The following is a 25,222-nucleotide window of genomic DNA, read 5'->3' as shown; positions in this document are numbered from 1 at the left end:
TGACGGTATCTTTCACATGGGAGATTTATTTCCTGCTTTCAGGGGGACAAATGGAGATCAAAGTATCCTTCTTGCACCAGCTGTGTCTTAAATAACTTTAATTCAAAATGATTAATATGCCAAAGGGCACATTTTGAGGCAGCATGGCCTAAGCCTCATCAATGCCATACCTGGCACTCAGTAAATGTTTTCAAACTAAATCTAATAAAACTCGACCATTAATGCTCCAATTTGAAAATTCACATATAAATCCATCATCACAAACAGATGTTAATAAGGAATCTCATACTACAGAAATTCAATAAAGTTTCATTGAACAGGTCAGGGTTTTGACTGAAAACAGATGGAAAGATTGAAGAGATTTTTATGAAGTGCCTATTTACAAAGGAGTCAAGGTTAAGGAAAAACAAGGGGGAATGAAGTACCCAGTGACTGGCAAGAGCAGGAGGCTACTACCACCCCTAGACCAGATGGAGCAAAGGAAGGAACAAGAAGTCGCTGGAAACCAGAAAGTCCCAGCTGTAGGAGAGAGCTATCTGACAGGAGCTGTGGCTTTTAGCAGAGGATCAATGACACAGAGAACCTGCCCAGTGACCTAGCAGACAGATGTAGGGAAATAAATTCTCAGCTCTCTATCTCCTCACCTTCCCATTTCTCACTGTTGCCTTCCATTGGCCAAGCCCAACAAGAAGTCAGAGGACATAAAAGCCAGTATCCTGGGCACAAAGGAGAGTGATCTGTAGAGTCAAGGACTATCCATCATAGCAACCTTCACAATTGCTTACTAAAATTTAAGACACAACATTGAGTTTTAGATATAGTTAGGTATGTTTATCAGTGTAAATGAAAAGATTATTCTTTTAAAGGACACTTTACTGACACAATATTATTAGCTTCATTGGAAAGAGGTATGAACAGTGAGCACTTTAGTTCCTGTCTTGGCTAGAGTGTGGCTGAGGATATTACCAAAGTCAGAAAGGACTGGAGGAAAAAGAGAACAAGGAAGTAGAGGGGAAAATAGCACATCTTTTGGAGATATAGGCACTTCAAGAATTTAGGTGGGAAAAGGGGAATTCCCTGGCAGTCCAGTGGTTAGGACTTGGTGCTTTCACTGCCCTGAGCCCGGGTTCCATCCCTGGTTGGGGAATTATTTAGATCTTGCAAGCTACACAGTCTTGGCCAAAAAAAAAAAAAAAAAAAGAATTTTGGAGAAAGAAATATGGAAGGGTTATACTCTAGAGAGGTGGGTCCTGAGCACACGCCATGGCTCTTCTTCATGCCTTTGTTTAGTGGTCCGTACACAAGGGCTGCTGCAGAGAATCTGTATAGCCACTTTGCCCAAGTGGTCTCCCCATTTGACTTGGGTTTTCTCTCTCTTCATGTCTGAGGACTCCAAACACCAGTATTTATAATATGTTCTTTATGTGTCATCAATACTCCGTATCCACACATTTATAGTGTTACCTTTGGCTGTGGAGAGAACATAAAGCACATAACTGTAAGGTACGTGAAGGGGGTAGGGAAGGTTAGTTACAAGGAAGGCTCTGGGCAAGCTCCCTCCTTAAACAAAGCCTCTCAGCGTTACTAGGACCCCTTCTGCCTCAGGGGAGAAGGACCGGCTTTTAAGTCATGATTGTAACTGAAATATAGAAATGTCTCAGAGCCAAAGAATCCAAGTCCACAACCAGTATCACCCTAGTCCCTCAGCAGCCAGAGGCATATCCTTAAAGTATGTTATGACTGAAGAAGAGCCCCAGCTCCAAGTGTTCCTCCCCATCAGGGCATCCTTTTGACTTTTCCAAAGTCCTGTTTTCAGTCAAAGCTCTCCCTTAACCTTTGGGCATTAGGTTCTTCATCTGTTAAAAAAAAAAAATCATGCACTTTGTGATTTCTTAAATTCCTTCCAACCCTAAAATGTTCTTGAGAACGTGCCATTTAAATCACTGCACTTTTTCATTCACGTCTGTAAAGTTCACGATTGAAGTTTGAAAGCACCATGCAACACCACCATCTAGTGGAAAAAAGGAAATAATACTAGGGATAATTAATACAAACAAAATGAAATTTCACAAGGAGAAAGTAATTATGTAGAACATTCCAGGTAGTATTTCTTTTTTTTTGTTTTAATTAATTTATTTATTTTTGGCTGCATTGGGTCTTCGTTGCTGTGCACGGGCTTTAGTTGCAGAGAGCGGGGGCTACTCTTAATTGCGGTTGGGCGGGCTTCTCATTGCGGTGGCTTCTCTTGTTGCGGAGCACAGGCTCTAGAGCGCAGGCTCAGTAGTTGTGGCGCACGGGCTTAGTTGCTCCGCGGCATGTGGGATCTTCCCGGACCAAGGGCTCTAACCGGTGGCCCCTGCATTGGCAGGCGGATTCTTAACCACTGTGCTACCAGGGAAGCTCCTGTATTTCTTAACTTTTTATACATTGTGGGCCTCTTGGAGGTTCCCCCCAAAATGAAAAAGTCATATATACCTAAATTCTGCATACAATTTCAGGGAACATATGGCCCTGTCCGGGCCTCTCCAATCATGCATGGGCCACAGTTTAAGAACCTCCACTGTTTACATTATTTCAATCATTGGGAAAATAAAAAATGATACTATAATCATCAGGAATCAGTAGATGCTATAACAGATCTATGTCTCCCTTAAAAAAAAAATCTAACCATAATTCAAACCTCTTTGTTCTTGGGAGGGATACATCATTGTATTAGGGTGGTTGGGAGGCAGGGTCCCACCTTCCATGGCAGAAGAGGCCAGATTCTTCTGCTTCCTACTCTTTGACAGGAAGGTTACCCACTTGGCCCATCATTTGCTCCCACCAATTTTGATTCTTGAGAGGGTGGGGGAAAGATACAGGGGAGACTGGAAAAGTCATTGAAGAAAGAAGTGGGAATCTAGCATTGTCAGTGTCCAGTGGCAGCAAAGCCAGTGGTAAGATCCTGGACTGACCTTTCCTTGGCTCAAACTCCATCTACCCACTCCCCTGCCCATTTCCATATCTTTAATCCCATCAGTTCTCTAAACTGTTTTGACATCCTTCCAATAAATTCCTTTACAGCTTAAGTCAGAATATGTGGCTTACAATTAAGTTACACCAAACTTTTTGATTGATACACACACCAGATTCTTAGGGGTGACCCAAAAGTTAACCTTCATTCAATACAACATATTTTATCATTTACTTACCAGCACTTCTACTTAAAACAAAAGACAAAACTAAAATTTCCAGAAGCCACATCTCTAAAGATGATCAAGTATTGACAGTGCATTACAGCAGTATAGGTCAGTCTTGTATGCACACTTCTCTTAACTGATGACCCTATGTTTTGCTGTTTATACAAGAAGCCATTTCTTATTTTGTTATTTTCCCGTATGTTTCACACCAGAATTTGTTTAGTACAATCTCAAATACACTTTGGAACAAGATAAAGGATTCTATATATTTATATATTCACATAAGTGTTTCTGATGGTTAACTAGGATGAATTAAGAGTAGATGAAACATATTCTGAGAAAAATTAATTGTAACTATGGAATCGTTTTTTAAGAAACTGCCACATGAAAGGGAAAGAACCACCAACAGGTTTGTGTGTGTTTTTCAAATCCAAACAGAATAGGCCTAATTTTTAAAAAGATTATTTTCCTGATATAAAAATAAAATTTTTGGTTCACTAAACTTATTGTGATAATCACTTCAAGATGTATGTAAGTCAAATCATTATGCTGTACACCTTAAACTTATACAGTGCTATATGTCGATTACATCTCAATAAAACTGGAACAATAAATAAATAAAATTTAAAAAATTTATGCAGGTATAGCTAAGACCATTTCCATACCCAAATCATTCTGTTTAAGGAACGATATCCTCCACTTGTAGCTAAGTATACCTTGAAATACACAGTAGAATTGTTCATACCCTCTCATCTAGTAATACTACTCCTGGGTATCTGTCCTAATGAAATTATTTAAAATAAGAAAATATTTGCAATAATACTATTCACAATAGGGAAAAATAAATGAAATAATTTTATTCTAAAAAATGAAATGTATTGAATATTATATAGCCATTACTATGAATGAATCAGAAGTCTGCAATACCATGGGGGAAAATCATCATATATTTTTAAGTGAAATAAATAAAATATTATACTGTACTATAAAAGAGACTAGGTAAAATTCATATTCAATAATGACTTTTTTTCATTGCTATTTTCTTTATTGATCTTAGTAATTTCTTAGCAAATATTTATTAAATGCATACTAAACACTGGGCAAGAAACTCAGCATATAAAATTGAAAGATTCCCCACCTCCAAGGAATGTCTGTGGACAGAGAAGAAGAAGGCAGACATGAAAATAATGAATCATAAAGCAATTAAAGTATCTGATAATTACTATAATTAAAATATGCAAAACAGTGAGGAAAAATTATGTCAATACCTAGGACTGGAATGTGGTAAGTGTATGTTTAACTTTTTAAGAAAATGCCTAACTATTTTCTAAAGTGGTTGTTATCATTTTACATTGGACGGAGAAATCCAATTTCTCCCTGTCCTTGCCAACATTTGCATGGCCAGTCTTTATCAGTTTAGCCATTCTACTAGATACATAATCGTATCTCCTTGCGGTTTTAACTTCCTAATGACTAATGGTATTGTGCATTTTTTCATGTGCTTATTTGCGTTCTCTGTATCTTCTTTGGTGAACTACCTGTTGAAACTGCCCAATTTCTAAATTGGGTTGTTTTTTCTATTATAGAGTTTGGAGAATTTAAGTGTTCTGGATACCAGTCCTTTATTAAATGTATGTCTTCCAAATGTTTTCTCGTGGTCTACAGCTTGTGTTTTCATTCTCTTAATAGTGTCTTTTAAAGAAGAGAAGTTTTAAATTTTGAGGAAGCCAGATTTATCCTTTTGTTCTTTTAGAGATAGTGGATCTAAAAATTCTGGAAAACCAAGAAAGATTTTCTCCTGTTTTCTTCTACAAGTTCTATAGTTTTAGCTCTTATATTTTAAACTTATGATCCATTAGGAGTTAATTTTTATATGTTATGTGAAGTATGGATCTAAGCTCATTATTTGTATATGGACACCCAATTGTTCCATCACATTTATTGAAAGGGGTATACTTTCTCCACCATATTGCCTTTGTGCCCTTGTTTTTATTTATTTATTTATTTTAACATCTTTATTGGAGTATAATTGCTTCACAATGGTGTGTTAGTTTCTGCTTTATAAGAAAGTGATTCAACTATACATATACATACATCTCCATATCTCTTCCATCTTGCATTTCCCTCCCACCCGCCCTATCCCACCTCTCTAGGTGGTCACAAAGCACCAAGCTGATCTCCCTGTGCTATGCAGCTGCTTCCCACTATATATCTATTTTACATTTGGTAGTATATATAAGTCCATGCCACTCTCTCACTTCGTCCCAGCTTACCTTTCCCCCTCCCGGTGTCCTCAAGTCCATTCTCTACGTCTGCGTATTTATTCCTGTCCTGCCCCTGGGTTCTTCAGAACTTTTTTTTTTTTTTTACATTCCATATATATGTGTCAGCATATAGTATTTGTTTTTCTCTTTCTGACTTACTTCACTCTGTATGACAGACTCTAGGTCCATCCACCTCAATATAAATAACTCAATTTCATTTCTTTTTATGGCTCAGTAATATTTCATGGTGTATATGTGCCACATCTTCTTTATCCATTCATCTGTCGATGGACACTTAGGTTGTTTCCATGTCCTGGCTATTGTAAATAGAGCTGCAATGAACATTGTGGTACATGACTCTTCTTGAATTATGGTTTTCTCAGGGTAGATGCCTGGTAGTGGGATTGCTGGGTCATATGGTAGTTATATATTTAGTTTTTAAGGAACCTCCATACTGTTCTCCATAGTGGCTGTATCAATTTACATTCCCACCGACAGTGCAAGAGAGTTCCCTTTTCTCCACACCCTCTCCAGCATTTATTGTTTCTAGATTTTTTGATGATGGCCATTCTGACTGGTGTGAGGTGATATCTCATTGTAGTTTTGATTTGCATTTCTCTAATGATTAGTGATGTTGAGCATTCTTTCATGTGTTTGTTGGCAATCTGTATATCTTCTTTGGAGAAATGTCTGTTTAGATCTTCTGCCCATTTTTGGACTCGGTTGTTTGGTTTTTTGATATTGAGCTGCATGAGGTGCTTGTAAATTTTGGAGATTAATCCTTTGTCAGTTGCTTCATTTGCAAATATTTTCTCCCATTCTGAAGGTTCTCTTTTTGTCTTGTTTATGGTTTCCTTTGTTGTGCAAAAGCTTTTAAGTTTCATTAAGTCCCATTTGTTTATTTTTGTTTTTATTTCCATTTCTCTAGGAGGTGGGTCAAAAAGAGTCTTGCTGTGATTTATGTCAGAGAATGTTCTGCCTATGTTTTCCTGTAAGAGTTTTATAGTGTCTGGATTTACATTTAGGTTTTTAATCCATTTTGAGTTTATTTTTGTGTATGGTGTTAGGGAATGTTCTAATTTCATTCTTTGACATGCAGCTGTCCAGTTTTCCCAGCACCACTTATTGAAGAGGCTGTCTTTTCTCCATTGTATATTCTTGCCTCCTTTATCAAAAATAAGGTGACCATATGTGCGTGGGTTTAATTCTGGGCTTTCCATCCTGTTCCATTGATCTATATTTGTTTTTGTGCCAGTACCATACTGTCTTGATTACTGCAGCTTTGTAGTATAGTCTGAAATCAGGGAGCCAGATTCCTCCAGCTCCGTTTTTCTTTCTCAGGACTGCTTTGGCTATTCGGGGTCTTTTGTGTTTCCTTACAAATTGTGAAATTTTTTGTTCTCGTTCTGTGAAAAATGCCATTGGTAGTGTGATAGGGATTGCATTGAATCTGTAGATTGCTTTGGGTAGTAGAGTCATTTTCACAGTGTTGATTCTTCCAGTCCAAGGACATGGTATATCGTCATCTGTTTGTATCATCTTTAATTTCTTTCATCAGTGTTTTATAGTTTTCTGCATACAGGTCTTTTGTCTCCCTAGGTAGGTTTATTCCTAGGTGTTTTATTCTTTTTGTTGCAGTGGTAAATGGGAGTGTTTCCTTCATTTCTCTTTCAGATTTTTCATCATTAGTGTATAGGAATGCAAGAGATTTCTGTGCATTAATTTTATATTCTGCTCCTATACCAAATTCTTGGTTAGCTCTAGTAATTTTCTGGTAGCATCTTTAGGATTCTCTACGTATAGTATCATGTCAGCTGCAAACAGTGACAGCTTTACTTCTTCTTTTCTGATTTGGATTCCTTTTACTTCTTTTTCTTTTCTGATTGCTGTGGCTAAGACTTCCAAAACTATGTTGAATAATAGTGGTGAGAGTGGACAACCTTGTCTTGTTCCTGATCTTAGAGGAAACAGTTTCAGTTTTTCACCCTTGAGAACGATGTTGGCTATGGGTTTGTCATATATGGCCTTTATTATATTGATGTAAGTTCCCTGTATGCCTACTTTCTGGAGGGTTTTTATCATAATTGGGTGTTGAATTTTGTTGAAAGCTTTTTCTGCATCTATTGAGATGATCATATGGTTTTTCTCCTTTAATTTGTTAATATGGTGTATCACAATGATTGATTTGCATATATTGAAGAATCCTTGCATTCCTGGAATAAACCCCACTTGATCATGGCGTGTGATCCTTTTAATGTGCTGTTGGATTCCGTTTGCTAGTATTTTGTTGAGGATTTTGCATCTATGTTCATCAGTGATATCGGCCTGTAGTTATCTTTCTTTGTGACATCTTTGTCTGGTTTTTGTATCAGGGTGATGGTGGCCTCATAGAATGAGTTTGGGAGTGTTCCTCCCTCTGTTATATTTTGGAAGAGTTTGAGAAGGATAGGTCTTAGCCCTTCTCTAAATGTTTGATAGAATTCACCTGTGAAGCCACCTGATCCTGGGCTTTTGTTTGTTGGAAGATTTTTAATCACAGTCTCAATTTCAGTGCTTGTGATTGGTCTGTTTATATTTTCTATTTCTTCCTGGTTCAGTCTCAGAACGTTGTGCTTTTCTAAGCATTTGTCTGTTTCTTCCAGGTTGTCCATTTTATTGGCATAGAGTTGCTTGTAGTAATCTCTCATGATCCTTTGTATTTCTGCAGGGTCAGTTGTTACTTCTCCTTTTTCATTTCTAATTCTATTGATTTGAGTCTTCTCCCTTTTATTCTTGATGAGTCTGGCTAATGGTTTATCAATTTTGTTTATCTTCTCAAAGAACCATCTTTTAGTTTTACTGATCTTTGCGATTGTTTCCGTCACTTCTTCTTCATTTATTTCTGTTCTGATCTTTATGGTTTCTTTCCTTCTGCTAACTTTGGGGATTTTTGTTCGTCTTTCTCTAATTGCTTTAGGTGTAAGGTTATGTTGTTTATTTGAGATGTTTCTTGTTCCTTGAGGTAGGATTGTATTGCTATAAACTTCCCTCTTAGAACTGCATTTGCTACATCCCATAGGTTTTGGGGCATCGTGTTTTTATTGTCATTTGTTTCTAGGTATTTTTTGATTTCCTCTTTGATTTCTTCAGTGATCTCTTGGTTATTAAGTAGTGTATTGTTTAGCTTCCATGTGTTTGTATTTTTTACAGATTTTTTCCTGTAATTGATATCTAGTCTCATAGCATTATGGTCAGAAAAGATACTTGATATGATTTTAATTTTCTTAAATTTACCAAGGCTTGATTTGTGACCCAAGATGTGATCTATCCTGGAGAATGTTCCATGAGCACTTGAGAAGAAAGTGTATTCTGTTGTTTTTGGGTGGAATGTCCTATACATTACAATTAAGTCCATCTTGTTTAATGTATCATTTAAAGCTTGTGTTTCCTTATTTATTTTCATTTTGGATGATCTGTCCATTGGGAAAAGTGGGGTGTTAAAGTTCCCTACTATGATGGTGTTACTGTTGATTTCCCCTTTTATGGCTGTTAGCATTTGCCTTATGTATTGAGGTGCTCCTATGTTGGCTGCATAAATATTTACAATGGTTGTATCTTCTTCTTAGATTGACCCCTTGATCATTATGTAGTGTCCTTCTTTGTCTCTTGTGATAGTCTTTATTTTAAAGTCTATTTTGTTTGATATGAGAATTGCTACTCCAGTTTTCTTTTGATTTCCATTTGCATGGAATATCTTTTTCCATCCCCTCACTTTCAGTCTGTATGTGTCCCTAGGTCTGAAGTGGGTCTCGTGTAGACAGCAAATATATGGGTCTTGTTTTTGTATCCATTCAGCCAGTCTCTGTCTTTTGGTTGGACCATTTAATCCATTTACATTTAAGATAATTATTGATATGTATATTCCTATTACCATTTTCTTAATTGTTTTGGGTTTGTTATTGTAGGTCTTTTGCTTCTCTTGTGTTTCCTGCCTAGAGAAGTTCCTTTAGCATTTGTTGTAAAGCTGGTTTGTGGGTGGTGAATTCTCTTAGCTTTTGCTTGTCTGTAAAGGTTTTAATTTCTCCATCAAATCTGAATGAGATCCTTGCTGGGTAGAGTAATCTTGGTTGTACATTTTTCCCTTTCATCACTTTAAATATGTCCTGCCACTCCCTTCTGGCTTGCAGAGTTTCTGCTGAAAGATCAGCTGTTAACCTTATGGGGTTCCCTTGTATGTTATTTGTTGTTTTTCCCTTGCTGCTTTTTAATATTTTTTCTTTGTGTTTAATTTTTGATAGTTTGATTAATATGTATCTTGGCGTGTTTCTCCTTGGATTTATCCTGTATGGGACTCTCTGTGCTTCCTGGACTTGATTGATCATTTCCTTTCCCATATTAGGGAAGTTTCCAACTATAATCTCATCAAATGTTTTCTCAGTCCCTTTCTTTTTCTCTTCTTTTCTGGGACCCCTATTATTCGAATGTTGGTGCGTTTAATGTTGTCCCAGAGGTCTCTGAGACTGTCCTCAATTCTTTTCATTCTTTTTTCTTTATTCTGCTCTGCAGTAGTTATTTCCATCTTATCTTCTAGGTCACTTATCCATTCTTCTGCCTCAGTTATTCTGCTATTAATTCCTTCTAGAGAATTTTTAATTTCATTTATTGTGTTGTTCATCATTGTTTGTTTGTTCTTTAGTTCTTCTAGGTCCTTGTTAAATGTTTCTTGTATTTTCTCCATTCTATTTCCAAGATTTTGTATCTTCTTTATTATCATTACTCTGAATTCTTTTTCCGGTGTACTGCCTATTTCTTCTTCATTTGTTTGGTCTGGTGGGTTTTTACCTTGCTCCTTCATCTGCTGTGTGCTTCTCTGTCTTGTCATATTGCTTAACTTACTGTGTTTGGGGTCTCCTTTTTGCAGGCTGCAAGTTCATAGTTCCTGTTGTTTTTGGTGTCTGCCCCCAGTGGCTTAGGTTGATTCAGTGGGTTGCATAGGCTTCCTGGTGGAGAGGACTAGTGTCTGGGTTCTGGTGGATGAGGCTGGATCTGTCTTTCTGGTGGGCAGGACCACGTCCAGTGGTGTGTTTTGGGGTGTCTGTGACCTTATTATTTTAGGCAGCCTCTCTGTTAATGGGTGGGGTTGTGTTCTTGTCTTGCTAGTTGTTTGGCATAGGGTGTCCAGCACTGTAGCTTGCTGGTCATTGAGTGGAGCTGGGTTTTAGCATTGAGATGGAGATCTCTGAGAGAGCTTTCACCATTTGGTATTACATGGAGCCGGGAGGTCTTTGGTGGACCAATGTCCTGAACTCAGCTCTCCCACCTCAGAGGCACAGGCCTGACACCCAGCTGAAGCACCAAGACCCTGTCAGTCCCACGGCTTCATTTCTATAGATTAGGGCTTTCCAGCTGGTAGAATTATAGATGTCCCTCAAGATATTCAGTCTTCTTATCCTTTGGGAAGGCCAAGCAAGTAGCTTGATCCTGGGCTCCTCAAATTTGGGCTGGCTTAAAGGCAGGCAGGCTGGAGATGTTGTGCCGCAATGCGTCTCCTCTGGATAGTGGTTCTCCAAGTGTGATCCCCAGACCAGCAGTCTCACTCCCCTGCGCATTTCTGTGCCCTTGTTTTTTTAAAAAAATCAGTTATCCCTAGATGTTGGGTTTACTTCTAGACTCTCTATTATGTTCCATTGATCTACCTGTCTATCCATATGCCAATATCAAGCTGTTTTATGTACTATAGTCTTTTATGAATCTTGAAATCAGGTACTGTGCGTCCTCTAAAGTTGTTCCTTTTCAGAGTTGTTTTGGCTACTCTAGATCCTTTGCAATCCACATGAATTTTGTCAATATCTACAAAAAAGGCTTATGGGATTTTGACTGAGATTTTGTTAAATTAAGAGTCTGAAGAGATCTGACATCTTAACAATACTGAGTCTTCCAACCCATGAACAAGTTTAAGTCGCAATTTGTTTTTTTAAGTCTTCTTTCTCTCAGCAATATTTTGTACTTTTCAGAGTATAAGTTTTTCCACATCTCTTGTCAGTTGTTCCTAGGTATTTGATATTTTTAATGTTACTATAAACGGTATTTCTTTTAATATAGAATTGTATAGAAATACACTTTTTAAAAACTGACCCTGTATCCTGCAACCTCGTTAAACACACTAATTAGTTCTAGTAGCTTTTGGTAGTAGACAGCTAATAATTTTGCCTTCCCCAGAATGCTTATGCTGGTAATATTACTTTGATATCCCTTTAGAGAATCATTTCTCTTCTATTCTTGGTCCATGTGTTTGGGGTGAGTATTTGATACAGATTTGGCCAATTAGCATAGTGATTGGTAAAGAGATAAGCACATGACCAATTGATCCAATGAGAGTCAATCCTGGAGCTTATGAGGAAACTAGTGAGACAACGTTGCTTTTTCTAGCTGGTTTAAAGTAGGACATTACTCATTTCTAATTTAAGTCCATTGTGGTTAGAGAACATACTTTGTATGACCGGAAACATTTTTAAATTTATTGAGATTTCTCAAAAATAGAATTATCATATGATCCAGCAATCCCACTTCTGGATATATTCAAGAGAACTGAAATCAAGATCTCAAAGAGACATGTGCACTCTGTGTTTACTGTAGTATTATTCACAATAGCCAAGATACAGAAACAACCTAAATGTCTATCAACAGATGAATGGATAAAGAAAATGTGGTACATACCTACAATGAAATATTATCTAGCCTTGAAAAGGAAGGAAACCCTGCCAAACACAACACCATGAATGAACCTGGAGAACATTATGCTAAGTAAAATAAACCAGTTACAGGAGGACAAATACTGCATCATTCACTTTATGAGGTATTTAAAGTAGTCAAAATCATAGAGACAGAGAATACAATAATGGTTGCCAGGGACTAGGGGGAGTGGGAAATGGAGATGAATAAGTTCTAGATATCTGCTGTACAACACTGTGCCTATAGTTAACATTATTGTATTGTACACTTAAAAATTTGGTGAGGGTAGACCTCATGTTAAATGCTCTTACCACAAGAAAAAATAAATTAATAAATAAATGTATTGAGATTTGTGTCGTGGTCTATCATGATATTCTGTGTGCACTTGAAAAGAGTGTATATTCTGCTGCTGTTGGGTGGTAAGTTCTATAAATGTTAATTAGGTCAATTTGGTTGATAGTGTTCTTCAAGTCTACTTGCTGAATTTTTGCTTACTTTTTCTATCAACTATTGAGAGAGAGGTATTGAAATCTGACAATATTGTGAACTTATCTTTTCATTTCTATCAACTTTCACTTAAGTACTTTGAAGCTCCTTTAATTAGGTGCCTAAATATTTAGGATGTCAATTGATCCTTTTATTATTACTAACTGCCTGTCTTCATCCCTGCCTTTATAGTCATTGCTCTGAATTCTACTGCCATTCTAGTTTTTTGTTCGTTTGTTTGTTTACTAATAGTAGCATGGTATAACTTCTCCCATTTTTTAAAACTTTTAACCAATTTGTTTTCATATTTAAAGTACATTTCTTGTAGACATCATGTAATTGAGTCTTGATTTTTTTTATCCAGTCTGACAAGCTCTCCCTTTTAACTGGGATTTTTAGATATTAATATGATTATTGCTTTTGTTAGGTTTGAGTCTGTGATCTCATTATTTGTTTTCTATTTATTTTGTTTGTTTCCATTTGTTATTTCCATTTGTTCTTTCTTTTTTCCTCTTTTCTGCCTTCTTTTGAATTTTTACAAGTCTGGCTAGTGAGAACAGATACTACTACTGGCCCTTTATAAGCACCAGTCACTATTCCCTTTAATCCTTTCAGATGGTTCTTTTCCTGACCTCAGGCAGTTTCTGTGCATGCATGACCTGATCGGCACTCTGATGAGTATTCCAGGGAGACCGACAGATCTCTGGGGTTTGCCTGCTATGCAGATCTACCCTCTCTGCTCTTCTGTTCTATGAACTCTAGCTGCTTTGGTTTCCCCACTCTAACCTCTGTCTCTTCAACTCAGAAACCTTCAAGTTCTGCTTCAGTTCCCCTCCCTATGCCACAGCCTGGAAACCCTCTGAGGCAGTAAGCTTGGGCAATTGTAGGACTCACCTTGTTTGTTTCCTATGTCTCAGGGATTACTGTCCTTCACCTGATGTCCAGTGTCTTGAAAACTGCAGCTTCATGTATTTTGTCTTTTTTTTTTAATGTTGTTTCAGGAAAGAAAGTAAATACAGTCCATGTTACTCCCCATCTTGGTTAGAAGCGCAAGTCCTCACTACCCAATTTTTAAAAATTACTCTAAAACACCCATAATCGAGACTTCAGTATTGGTGAAGGACAGATATATAAATCAATGGGACATAAGAGAGAGTCCAGAAATAGAGCCAAAGAAATAGGCAAACTGATTTTTGTCAAAGGTGCAAAGACAATTCAATAAAGGTAAAGTCTTCAACAATGGTGTTGAAACCACTGGACATTCATATGCATTAAAAATAAACCTCAACCTAAATATCACAACTTGTACAAATATTAACCCAAAATGGATCATGAATCTAAATATAAGACATATAACTCCAGAACTTTTAGAAGGAAACATAGGAGAAAATCTTCATGACTAAGGATTAGGCAAAAGACTTCTTAGATATGACACCTAAATCATGATTCATAAAAGAAAAAAAACTGATGTTTTTTTAAAAAAATTTAAAAATACAAAAAGTACTGTTAAGAGAATTAAAAGCTACAGAGAGAGAAAAAAAAATTTTTAATCACATATCTGACAAAGAACTTGTATTCCAAAAACATAATGAAATCCCCAAACTCAACAGTAAGAAAACAAATGATTTAATTTTTAAATGGTCAAAACACTTGGACAGGCACTTCACCAAAGATGGAGGGTGACTGCTAGAGGCTGAATGTTTGTGTGCCCCCAAAATTCTTATGTCGAAATTCTAATGCCCAATGTGATGATATTAGGAATCTTTCTGGGACCTTTGGCAGGTGATTAGGTGATGAGGGCTGAGCCCTTATGAATGAGATTAGTGCCTTTATAATCCCCTTCTACCATGTGAAGACACAGCAAGAAGTCAGCAATCTGCAAGCAGGAAGAGGGCTTGCACCCAAACTCAACCATGTTGGCACCTTGATCTTGGCCTTCCAGCCTCCAGAACTATGAGAAATACATTTTGGTTGTTTACAAGCCAAACAGTTTGTAGTATTTTGTTATAGCAGCCTAAAGAGACTAAGAGAGCACATGAAAAGATGGTCAACATTAATAGCCATTAGAGACATACAACTTAAAACGATGATAAGATACTATCACACACCTAATAGAATGATGAAAATAAAATATACTAGGAACAGTAAGTACTGTCAAGTATGTGGAGCAACCAGGTACTCTAAGACATCGCTGGTAGGAATGCAAAATGGTACAGCCACTCTGGAAAACAGTTTGGCAGTTTCTTATAAAATAAAACATACACTTACCATATGATCCAGCAATCCCAGTCCTAGGTATTTACTCAAGAAATGGAAACATATTTCCACACAAAATACTGTACACAAATGTTTAGCTGTTTTACTTATAATCACACACACACACACACACAAAATGGAAAACAATCTAAATATCCTTTGACAAGCAAATGGTTAAAAACAAAATGTGGCACATTCTTTACAATGGAATACTACTCACGATAAAAAAGAAATGAACTTTGATATACACAACTTGGATCACTCTTAAAGGCATTATGATGAGTGAAAGAAACCAGACCCAAAAGGTTACATACTGTATGATTGATTTAAATGATATTCTCAAAAGGAGAAAACTAGAAATGTCAGAGAACAGACCAATGGCTGGCAGGTGTTAAGGGTACATAACTACAAAGGGATAGCATGACGGAGTTTTGGAGGTGAGGGAACTGTATCTTGATTGTGGTGGAAGTTACATAAATCTGTACATGTGTTAAAATTCATAGAGCTATACATCTAAGAAAAATTTGATTTTACTGTTCGTTAATTCTACAAATAAATTTTTTAAAAAACTTACAGTAAACCTAACACTAAATGATGACACAACTAGTTGGCCAAACAGATATTCTGAGAAGAGTAGGCAGAGTGAACAGCTAAAACTAGTCTCTGATGCTAGAAGGTGCCTGGTATATTCAGGGAATAGTGAGGAGGTCAATGTGGCTAAAGTGGAGTGAGCAGAGGAGGAGAGTAGAGTAGAGAAGTTCAGAGATGTAATGGGGGACCAGATCATAAAAGGTGCTTATACCATTATAAGGACTTTGGCTTTGAGCGAAATGGGGAGCCGCTGAAGGGTTTTGAGCAACAGAGAAATATGAACTGATTTAATGTTTTTAAAGGACTACTGACTTCTGTGTTGAAAACAGATTGGTGGCAAGAGGAACAGGAGAAAAGGGAAGACATCTTAGGAATGACGGTGGCTCAGTCCAGAGTAGTTGTGACACATGTGGTGAGAAACAGCTGGAGTCTAGATATATTTTGAAGGTGAAGCCAAGAAAATTTTCTGATGGATTAGTTTGAGAGAAATAAAGGAATCATGGATGCCTCCAAGTTTTCTGGCCTGAACAACCAAAAGAATGAAACTGGCATCAATTGAAGATAGGACAGCTTTAAGTGGAATAGATTGTGGGGAAAGAACTGTAGTTCAATTTTGAATATACAGAATTTGACATTTTATTACACAGCCAAGTAGAAGTTCATTTTTGGCTAGAAAGACCATGATGCATCCAGTGGCCTTGGTCATACTGACTGCACTGTGTGGTCCTCTGGGTAGAGAGGAATCATGGAGAATTCAGGAGCACAGTGAGGATCTGTGCTACGGGAAGCTCACTCGAACTGAGAGGTGTGGTCACTTGTGAATTACGTGTCCAGTTTTTCACCCTGGTGTTGATTCAGGGGTGAAGTTCATTTGACTTATTCCTCAACACTTTCTCTATCTCAGGATATAAGATTTTAAATGGTGAAGAATGAGTCTCTGAGGACAAATTCTTAAATGAACATGTCTTTTCTTGAAGTACTCATTTGAGATTATTCTTTCCTTATTGTCTATCTTTGCTGTAATGGGTAGAGTGAAGCTGGGTTGTTCAGTGGATGCAATAATGAAGTACCATAATGCAGTGTCCTGAGAACAGAAGGTGGATGGCTACATATTCTATTAATAAGCAAAGGATTTTATATTAAAAACACATCTTGGGATTTTCCCCATTCCCCTATCGTAATAAGGCAATTTTTTTCAAGGGGGAGGTATTGATATGAGGTCATCACCTTCTATTGCAATTTAGTATTCTTCAAAGTGTATGAAATTCATTAATATCTCAAGGGGTATTGTTGATCGTTGTTACCTTAGTCCTATTATATAGTGTCAGAAATAACAAAATTTAAATGATTTAACAGAATGTCATTTAATAAGTATGTTTAAAGTTCATCTCTTCCAAAAAACAGCATTTTAATTACATTCAAATTGTGTTTATCTTAAATATCAACAAACTCATCATTTACATACAGGGATATATATTAGAAAACAGATGAAAATTAAAACAAGTTCTATTTTTTAGAAGTTCTTACTTCCAAATTAGGACACTGTGAACTGCTAAATATGTACCTAAACAAAATGTATCCATTATCAGAAAACCACAACTTGCTCTAATAGGAAAAGAACTGTAATATGCATGTAGTGGAACATAATTCACATAGGCTCAATTTACAGGTATGTTTCAAAGTATAAAACAAACAAAAATCCAGTACCTACGTATACAGGCAAAAGTCACAGCCGACATTTTAAACTAATGCACCAACATATAATGCTTTCCCAGAGAAAGTAGAAGAGTTCCCAAGATTTTATGTTGACCCATGATTTTTCACTTCTTTGTTCTCAAATATAGAAGCAGAGGACTTAGAGTTTTCTTTTTGTCTTTAAATCAGATTCATGTTGGTTTTTTGTTACATGGCAATGACCCAACTGCATCATGAGAAGTGCTATCAAACCTGGTCTATTTAGAACTCAGTAACCAAGACATTTCTTTGATTTCTCCCTGAACCTCCATTTCCCTTCAGAAAGTGTCTAAGGAAACTTCATAGACAATTGTGGTAAAGAGAGCAAACCAAATAATTCTGAGATGGCAAAGAAATATATGACAGTTGGCACTAACATGGGTTTACAAAAAGGTACTCTCCATTTATTAAACCACAAATGCAAAAAAAGAGAAATCTTACCTGGAAACATAAGTAGAATAAAAAGTACTAGAAAACAAATAGAAGGCATTTAGAATTGTGGTGTTTGGAGGCTTCAGTTTGGAAGACATAGAGAAACCAAGCTACCACTAACTGTTAAGAGCATTTCTTTTCAACTTGTATAACCTGCTTAAATTTTTAACTTGTCTAAATCAAGTTTCTCTAGCCAAAACAAAGAGATCATAATCACTGTTTTTATATCAGAGATGTGTGACGATTGTAATGTAGGAGAAAGGAAGGTTTAGGACACATCAGGTTAAAAGAGGTAGCACCAGGAATAAAACTAAGCACTTAATCTGATCTGATCAAAGTCAGGGAAGAATTCTGCCTTTCTTCAGTTTTTACTGCATTTCATAGTTGCAGAAAAAGAACATTCTTTCTTTTTTTTTTTTCTTTAATGTGCCTCAGGTTAAAAATGGCACAATGAATAGTCTTTAATCAGCACACCCTATTTTTAAAAGGGACATTTTTAGATTTTGGTCATTTGCTTTCCTTGCTTGTTTTTTAATGATAAATCTTTAGAGTTGACTCTTCTAAAATGTTGCTCAGATGGACAGATATAGTCAGACCTTTCTTAAAAGTAAACAATTTACTCTGCATTAAAAAAAATCACCAATAAGAGTTCTAAGTCAGTGTTTCAAACAAATGAAATGTTTAACTTCAAATTAAGTATGTTTAACTGCTATTGTGTTAAATAATGAAACTACTCTATTTCATTCAATTATAAACATATTAATAAACATATAATCGTTCCCTATGATCACTATAAAAATTAAATTATCCTTTTCTCTTTTATATGAAGATGGTGGTTCTAAAGCAACACTTTCAACCAGAAAAGCCCATTCAGAATAACACACAACCCCATCTCAGTTTTTGGAAGTCAGTGCATTCAGTGGTTATAAGTAGGCATGATGTTCTTCTGAAGCTAAGAAGTCTGGAAGGGTTAAAAAAAAAAAAAAAAAAAGAAGAAGAGGAAGAAAAAGAAGAAAAAAAGAAAAGATAAATAATCTGAAAGATATCCTTAACGATCACAAATACTGCCAGTACTCAAAGTCAAGTATGGTATTACCTGAATGTCAATCAGTTGTGGTTTTTTCTCCCAATGAAAGGCGTTCCCATAACTGGAGCAACTGTTCACCAACCTGAGGTTCTAGTTCCTAGATAAACCAAAAGTCAGAATAAACATAAAAAGGACTAGACTTAATTTTTTATCATCAAAACCTATACTGATAAAAATGTAAGAAAATCAACTCAAATTCCATGTTTCTACAAGAACATGCTAAAATCCTATGTTCTGCATTGCTCTAATTCTTTTCGTTAAGATTCAGAGTTGACTTCCAGATTTCCAAGATTGTAGTTAACCTGCAAATATTGCAACTATCTGTGACAAAATGGTGAGAAATTTCCAGGGAGTTCTTCTGCAATTTTTTCTATCTGGAAATAATGAATTTTGTTTTCATGGAGATTTAGCAAAAGCACTCAGCTTAAACTTCCAAAGGTTTATGGTGAAACTTAGCATATTAGATGTTTGGGGTATTTTTCTCAAGAAACTATCTTGGATGACTCTAAGGAATGTGATTTATTTCAAAATCATTATTATAGAATAAAAATGAAAATATTTTTATATAATTGAAAAGAACATTTATAGTCCCCTTGTGACATCATGTGCACTTAAAAAGAACCTTAACACTTTTCATATGGTGATTTGAACTGAGTCACACTTGTTCAAATAAAGTATTAGTTGTGACCTTAGGCAAGACTAGATAGATTCTCTGAATCTATTTTCTCCTATAAAATATTTGGCTAATAACTCATTTTAGGCCTAAGAATTGAACTACCTCATATAAAGAAGCTAGCACAGCAGTCAATATATCAATATATGTTAATTCTCATCACCTTAACTAGTTTAAAATACATATCAGCAGCATCATGAAGGCAAAGCAAAGCATAATAGAAATAAAACAAGCCACAAAAATATAAAAAGGTTATTATTTATGTTATATCATTAGTTAAAGCCATAAAGAACTTAGATACTGTTGTTATCCTTAGACTTTAGTGAAATTACTTCAGAATTACACTAGGTTTTGATCATATCTTTAGTTAAACAGGAACCTCCAAGAATTGACTTATGAAAGATTTTATATATGCAATGACAGGGAGAAGTCAAATTTACAAAATGTTAAAAAAAACAATGAGCTCTGTCAGGCACATTTGAAAGTAGGCTTTTAACTAGCTCTTTTACAAATCTGAACCATTATCTCCCCATGTGCACATAGAATATACAATTTGTATTCTTGCATTTGCTCCTCAAACAAACCACTGAATAACAGCCAAACGAAACAAAAAGAAGAGTGGAAGAAAAATATTAAATGCCATTGTATACCTGCCCATCTCTGCTTATCTGGACTTTCTTGTTGTCATTCCAAGGATTGAGTAAATGGTGTGCAAACTGAAAGGGAAGACTTTCTTTTCGTATCCACTCCACCTTAAACACTCCTCCTAGTCCAGCTGAACCCCAGTCCTGACTCTTCTCCCTTCCTATCTCAGAAGACATTCTAGAAAATCCCTGTGGGTAAAATGAGGGGAAACAGTGAAGGTGAGGATAACATTAAGACTCGGAATTCAATTTATCTGAGAAACTCTGAGTTGTTTTTTTTTTTTATTTTAAGGTAAAAATGTAATATAAAAATAATAGATATATAACAAAAATCCAGAAAGCCACTCATTGTTTTTTATAAAAAGATGAATTAGCAAATTTTAGAGGAAAGACCAATTCCAGCCTTCTAATATAATTTCAAATACAGATATTTTCTAAATAATATATCATAGTTCTAAACCCACATTTATTCCATTATAAATGGATACAATCTAACTTCTAGGTTTTTAGTTCCAAAAATGATAATAATATCAAATAATAAATTCATTATTTTATAAATTCAGATATACGTCAAGTAAAGATGGGTTAAGAAACACACTCAGTTTCCTGACAGTCAAAACTAACCTCTTTGGCCTATTTAAAATAAACATTTTATCAAAAAGTCACGCTTCTCATTACTTTTAATCCACCTGAGAAATAGTAAATCTAAAGTTGTCTCAGAAGGAAAAATTGTTTATCTGGAAAGGCTCTGGTAAAACAAGGCAAAAGCAAAGGGATCCCTATACATCATTCCTTTGAAGAGGTGCAATATATTCCTCATCCTCCCTCAAGCACAATGCATTCTTGCATTCCAATGCAATAAAAAGCCAGCTTCTTTATAACCTCCATGATTTAAATGATCTAATCTGCAGACAGAACAATGCCCTTTTACTGCTTCAGGATGGCTCACCTGGAAATGTCCAGATCCTTGAACAGAAAATACCAAGTAAACCATGCTGCTTTCCCAAAAGGCTCGGTTTAGCTTCTGCTCATTACTAGGGGTTGTAGACCAGATACCCTTCTGTTGAGAAATTTCAAGGTTTCTCAGATTGCTACTCTTCATTATGAAGTATCGAATAGGCATGTTTGGTCTTGGTGAAGGAGATTTTGAGCCCTAAAAAAGAAAGTATAAATAAATTCTTGAAAGGTAATTTGACCTTTCAAAATCAATAAACTCCATTAAACATCTTCATAAATATATAAACCAAAATATTTTACCAAATAGTCAACAAATGCAAATAGCTCTATCATGCCTGAAAACCTACACAAGGCTCAATCAAAATGAGGTTAAAGAGCCGAAACCAAGTACTCATTTTCAGAGTATTCAAAATCCCTTATCAGGAAAGGATCCTGGTTTGCCAACTTTGATTTACAGTCCAAATGTACTTTCAGAAAATATTTTAATAAACTTGCAAAGTCTGAAAACAAAACAAAAATTGCTCCAGCTTACTGCCTGGATACAGTTTCCAGGCGACAATGCAGGAAGTGAAACACAAACAGAATCCAATGGTCTCACTGAATTGCAGACATAGACCTTAGAGTTTAGAGGCCAAGGTAACTAGATTTTCCATGGCAGTGTACTATATAGAAGGGAGCTTCATAGGAAGAGAACTCCTGGGGAACTGCAGAAGGGGTTCCCACAAGTTTTTGGCTAAGTAGTGACCTGCACTTAGGTAAGAAAAAATGACCTGAGGCCAGGACAGATCCAAAGGAAAATAGTTCTTAGAGCTCACACATGGTTGGGAATATTTCATCTTATTCCAGACAGAAGAGAAAGAACTTGTAATACATAGTGCATTAGCCCACAGAAGGATCATACCTTAGTACTGGAACTAAATTAGTACCAGAATAAAAACTGCCCTGGATCCACCCTAACACTGCTTAAAAGCAAATCCCGAAAGGATTACACTGATTGCAACTAACTTAACTGTGTATCAGAAAAATGTCTAACACTATTTAAAGAAATACAACAAAAATCTAGCAGCCAAACAAAATTTTAAGGAATGCAAACAACAGGAGAATATGACACACAACCAGAAAAAAATTAATCAGCAGGAACAGAGTGAGATCTGACAGATGATGAAATTAGGAGATAAGAATTTAAAGCAGTTATCCTAAATCTATGTGCTATGTTCAAGAAGGTGGAGGAAACATAAATGTGATGAGTGGGGAAATAGAAGGTATTTTTTTAAAGACCCAAAGGAAGTTCTGGAGATGAAAATATAATATTTGAAGTAAAAATACACTAAAAAGAATGCACATAAGATTAGACACTACAAATTAAAAAATCAGTGAATTTAAAGATGTAGCAATGGAAATGATCTCAAATGAAGCAAAGAGACAAAAACAACTGAAAAAAATGAAGAGAATATCAGTGACCCGTGGAACAATATCAAGTAGTCTTACGTTTGTATATCTAGAGTTCCAGAGAAGAAGGGGGAGAGGTGAGATATAAAAAATATATGAAAAATAATGGTGTTAAATTTCCCAAAATTGATGGAAACTATAAATATACAGATTAAAGAAGAAATATAAAGAGAACCAGACCGAATCATATCAAAATCAAATTGCTGAAAACCAGTGAGAAAAAGAAAATCTTAAAAGCAGCTAGGGAAAAAAAGACAAATTATGTATGGAGAAAGAAAGATAAGAATGATAGTAGACATCCCATGAGAAACTATGTAAACAAAAGCTAGAAGAATTCATTTCCTGCAGATCTGTACTTAAGGAAATGTTAAAAGAAGGTTTTCAGCCAGAAGAATATGATCCAAGACAGAAATTCGTGTCAGCACAAAAGAATAAAAAGCACAGGAAACTGTAAATATTGAGTAAATATAAAGGACATTTTCCTGACTTTTGATAAAAAGATAATTGACTATGTAAGTAAAAAACAATACATTGTGGCATTTATAACATATGTTGAAAAAAAATGTATGAAACCAATAACATAAGGATTGAAGGGTAAAATAAAAGTACACTGTTGCAAGGTTCTCAAACTGTAACTGAAAGGGCATAATACTGATTCAAGATACATTAGGGTAAGGTAAAAATGACTAACTAGTGAATTCTATCAAACATTTAAGGAAGAAATAATACCAAATCTATACATCTCTTCCAAAAAATTGAAGTGGAAGGAACACTTCCCAACTAATCTTTAAGAGGACAGCATTACTCTGAAACCAAAACCATCCAAAGATAACACAAGAAAAGATAACCAGAGAATAATATCACGCATAAACAAAGATCCCTCATTTAACAAAATTTTTGATTGAACAAAAACAAATCTAGCAATATTTTAAAAGGATAATACATTATGACCAAGAGAGGTATAAACATTAGAAAATCAATCAATGAAATCCATTATATTAACAGACCAAAAAAAAAAAAGAATTGTGTTATCATTTCAATAGATGTAAAAAAAAAAGAGCACTGAGTATAATTCAATGCTTATTCCTAACAAACCTTCTTAGCAAACTAGATCCAAAAGAAAACATCCCACTAAATGGTGAAAGACTTAAGGCTTACCTTCTAAGGTCAAGACAAAGAGGAGGGCTCTCAACATCTTTATTAAATATTTTATTGGAGGTTCTAGCCATAGATATAAGGCAAGAAAAGAAATAAACGGCGTTCACTTTGGAAAGGAAAAAAGTAAAACTACCTTTATTAACAGCATGATTGTCCATGTAGAAAATCCTGAGAAATCTACATAAAAAGCTAATAGAATTAATAAGTGAAGTAAGGTCATAGGATATAGGATAAATATACAAAAATCAAATGTATTTCTATATGCTACCAATGAACTGAAACTTAAAATTTTAAAAAAACAACAGCATCAAAAAGATAAAATATTTAGGAGTAACTGTAACAAAAAAACTGTAATATATGAACTCTGAAATTTACAAAACACTGTTGAGAGAAATTAAAGAATATCTAAATAAATGCAGATATACTTATGGATTGGAAGACTAAAAATTGCGAATTGTAGATTTTCAAGTTGACCTATAGATTTAATGCAATTCCACTCAAAATACCAAAAAAATTTTCTGTAGAAATTGACAAGCTTCTTCTAAGTTTATACAAAAGCACAAAGATTGTAGAAGAGCCAAAACAATTTTGCAAAAGAAGAACAAAGTCAGAGAAAAATCATTAACTGATTTCAAGACTTACTATGAAGCTATTACATAATCAAGTCACTGTAGCACTGGCAAAGGAGAAGTATGCAGATCAATGAAATAGAATAGAGTCCAATAAGTAGAAAACATATTTATGGTCAATTGATTCTTGACAAAGGTGCCAAGGTAATTCAATGAAACAAAGATCTTTTCAACAGATGGTTCTGGAACAACTGTATAGGCAAACACCAAAAAATTATCGTTCACCCACCCATATAATAAACAAAAATTAACTTGAAATTAATTAATTCAAGGTATATGAAATAGATCATATACCTATCAATACATGTAAAAGTTCCAACTGTAAAATCTCTAGAAGAAAGCACAGGAGAAAATCTTGGGTTAGGCAAGGACTTCTTAGGACACCAAAAATATGAACCCTAATACAAAAAACAGATGAAACCAAAATAGAAAAAAATAGATTAAATGGATTTCCATCAATATTTGTTCTTTAAAAGACAACTGAATCACTTTGCTGTACACCTGAAACTGATACAATATTGTAAATCAACTATACTCCAACATATAATAAAAATTAAATTAAAAATATAAAAAATAAAATAAAGTAAATAAGCAACAAGGATACATTGTACAGCACAGGGAAATACAGCCATTATTTTGTAACAACTTTAAGTGGAGTATGATCTATAAAAATATTGAATCACTATGTTGTACACCTAAAACTAATATACTATTGTAAATCAAGCATACCTCAATAAAAAATAAAAAAACACTCATAAATAAATAAATAAAGTGATGGGTTACATGAGAAAAAAAAAAAAAGACACCATTAAGAAAATGTAAATGCAAGCACAGACTATTAGAAAAAATGTTCAAAACATAAAATTAAGACTTGTATCCAGAATACTAAGAAACTCTTACAAGTAAATAAAAAAAGACAACCAATAAACAATGTAAAGAGGTTAACAAAATATGAACAGATATTTCACCAAA

At 35.2% G+C, this 25,222-nt stretch overlaps 1 protein-coding gene across 4 annotated transcripts in view; it reads right to left on the bottom strand.

The window, feature by feature from the left end:
* Positions 1-871: 871 nt before the first annotated feature.
* The window catches only part of YTHDC2 (YTH N6-methyladenosine RNA binding protein C2), an 83,832-nt gene continuing 59,481 nt past the window's right edge, over positions 872-25,222 (bottom strand). For 3 of the 4 annotated variants that reach the window (XM_059916893.1, XM_059916894.1, XM_059916895.1), the window contains exons 27-30: positions 21,007-21,210; positions 20,064-20,246; positions 18,750-18,837; positions 16,894-18,614 (exon numbers count right to left, since the gene is read on the bottom strand). In XM_059916893.1, the coding sequence (XP_059772876.1) occupies positions 18,757-18,837; positions 20,064-20,246; positions 21,007-21,210 (468 nt within the window). In that variant the 3' untranslated portion in view covers positions 16,894-18,614; positions 18,750-18,756. Of the gene's footprint in view, positions 1,471-13,534; positions 13,618-16,893; positions 18,615-18,749; positions 18,838-20,063; positions 20,247-21,006; positions 21,211-25,222 lie in introns of those variants that run through there. The other variant, XR_009502374.1, reaches the window with a different exon arrangement.

Source organism: Balaenoptera ricei, chromosome 3, assembly GCF_028023285.1.
Source record: "Balaenoptera ricei isolate mBalRic1 chromosome 3, mBalRic1.hap2, whole genome shotgun sequence".
NCBI lineage: Eukaryota > Metazoa > Chordata > Mammalia > Artiodactyla > Balaenopteridae > Balaenoptera > Balaenoptera ricei.
The sequence above is the reverse complement of the archived record's forward strand: the minus strand, read 5'-3'. Positions and strand labels throughout refer to the sequence as shown.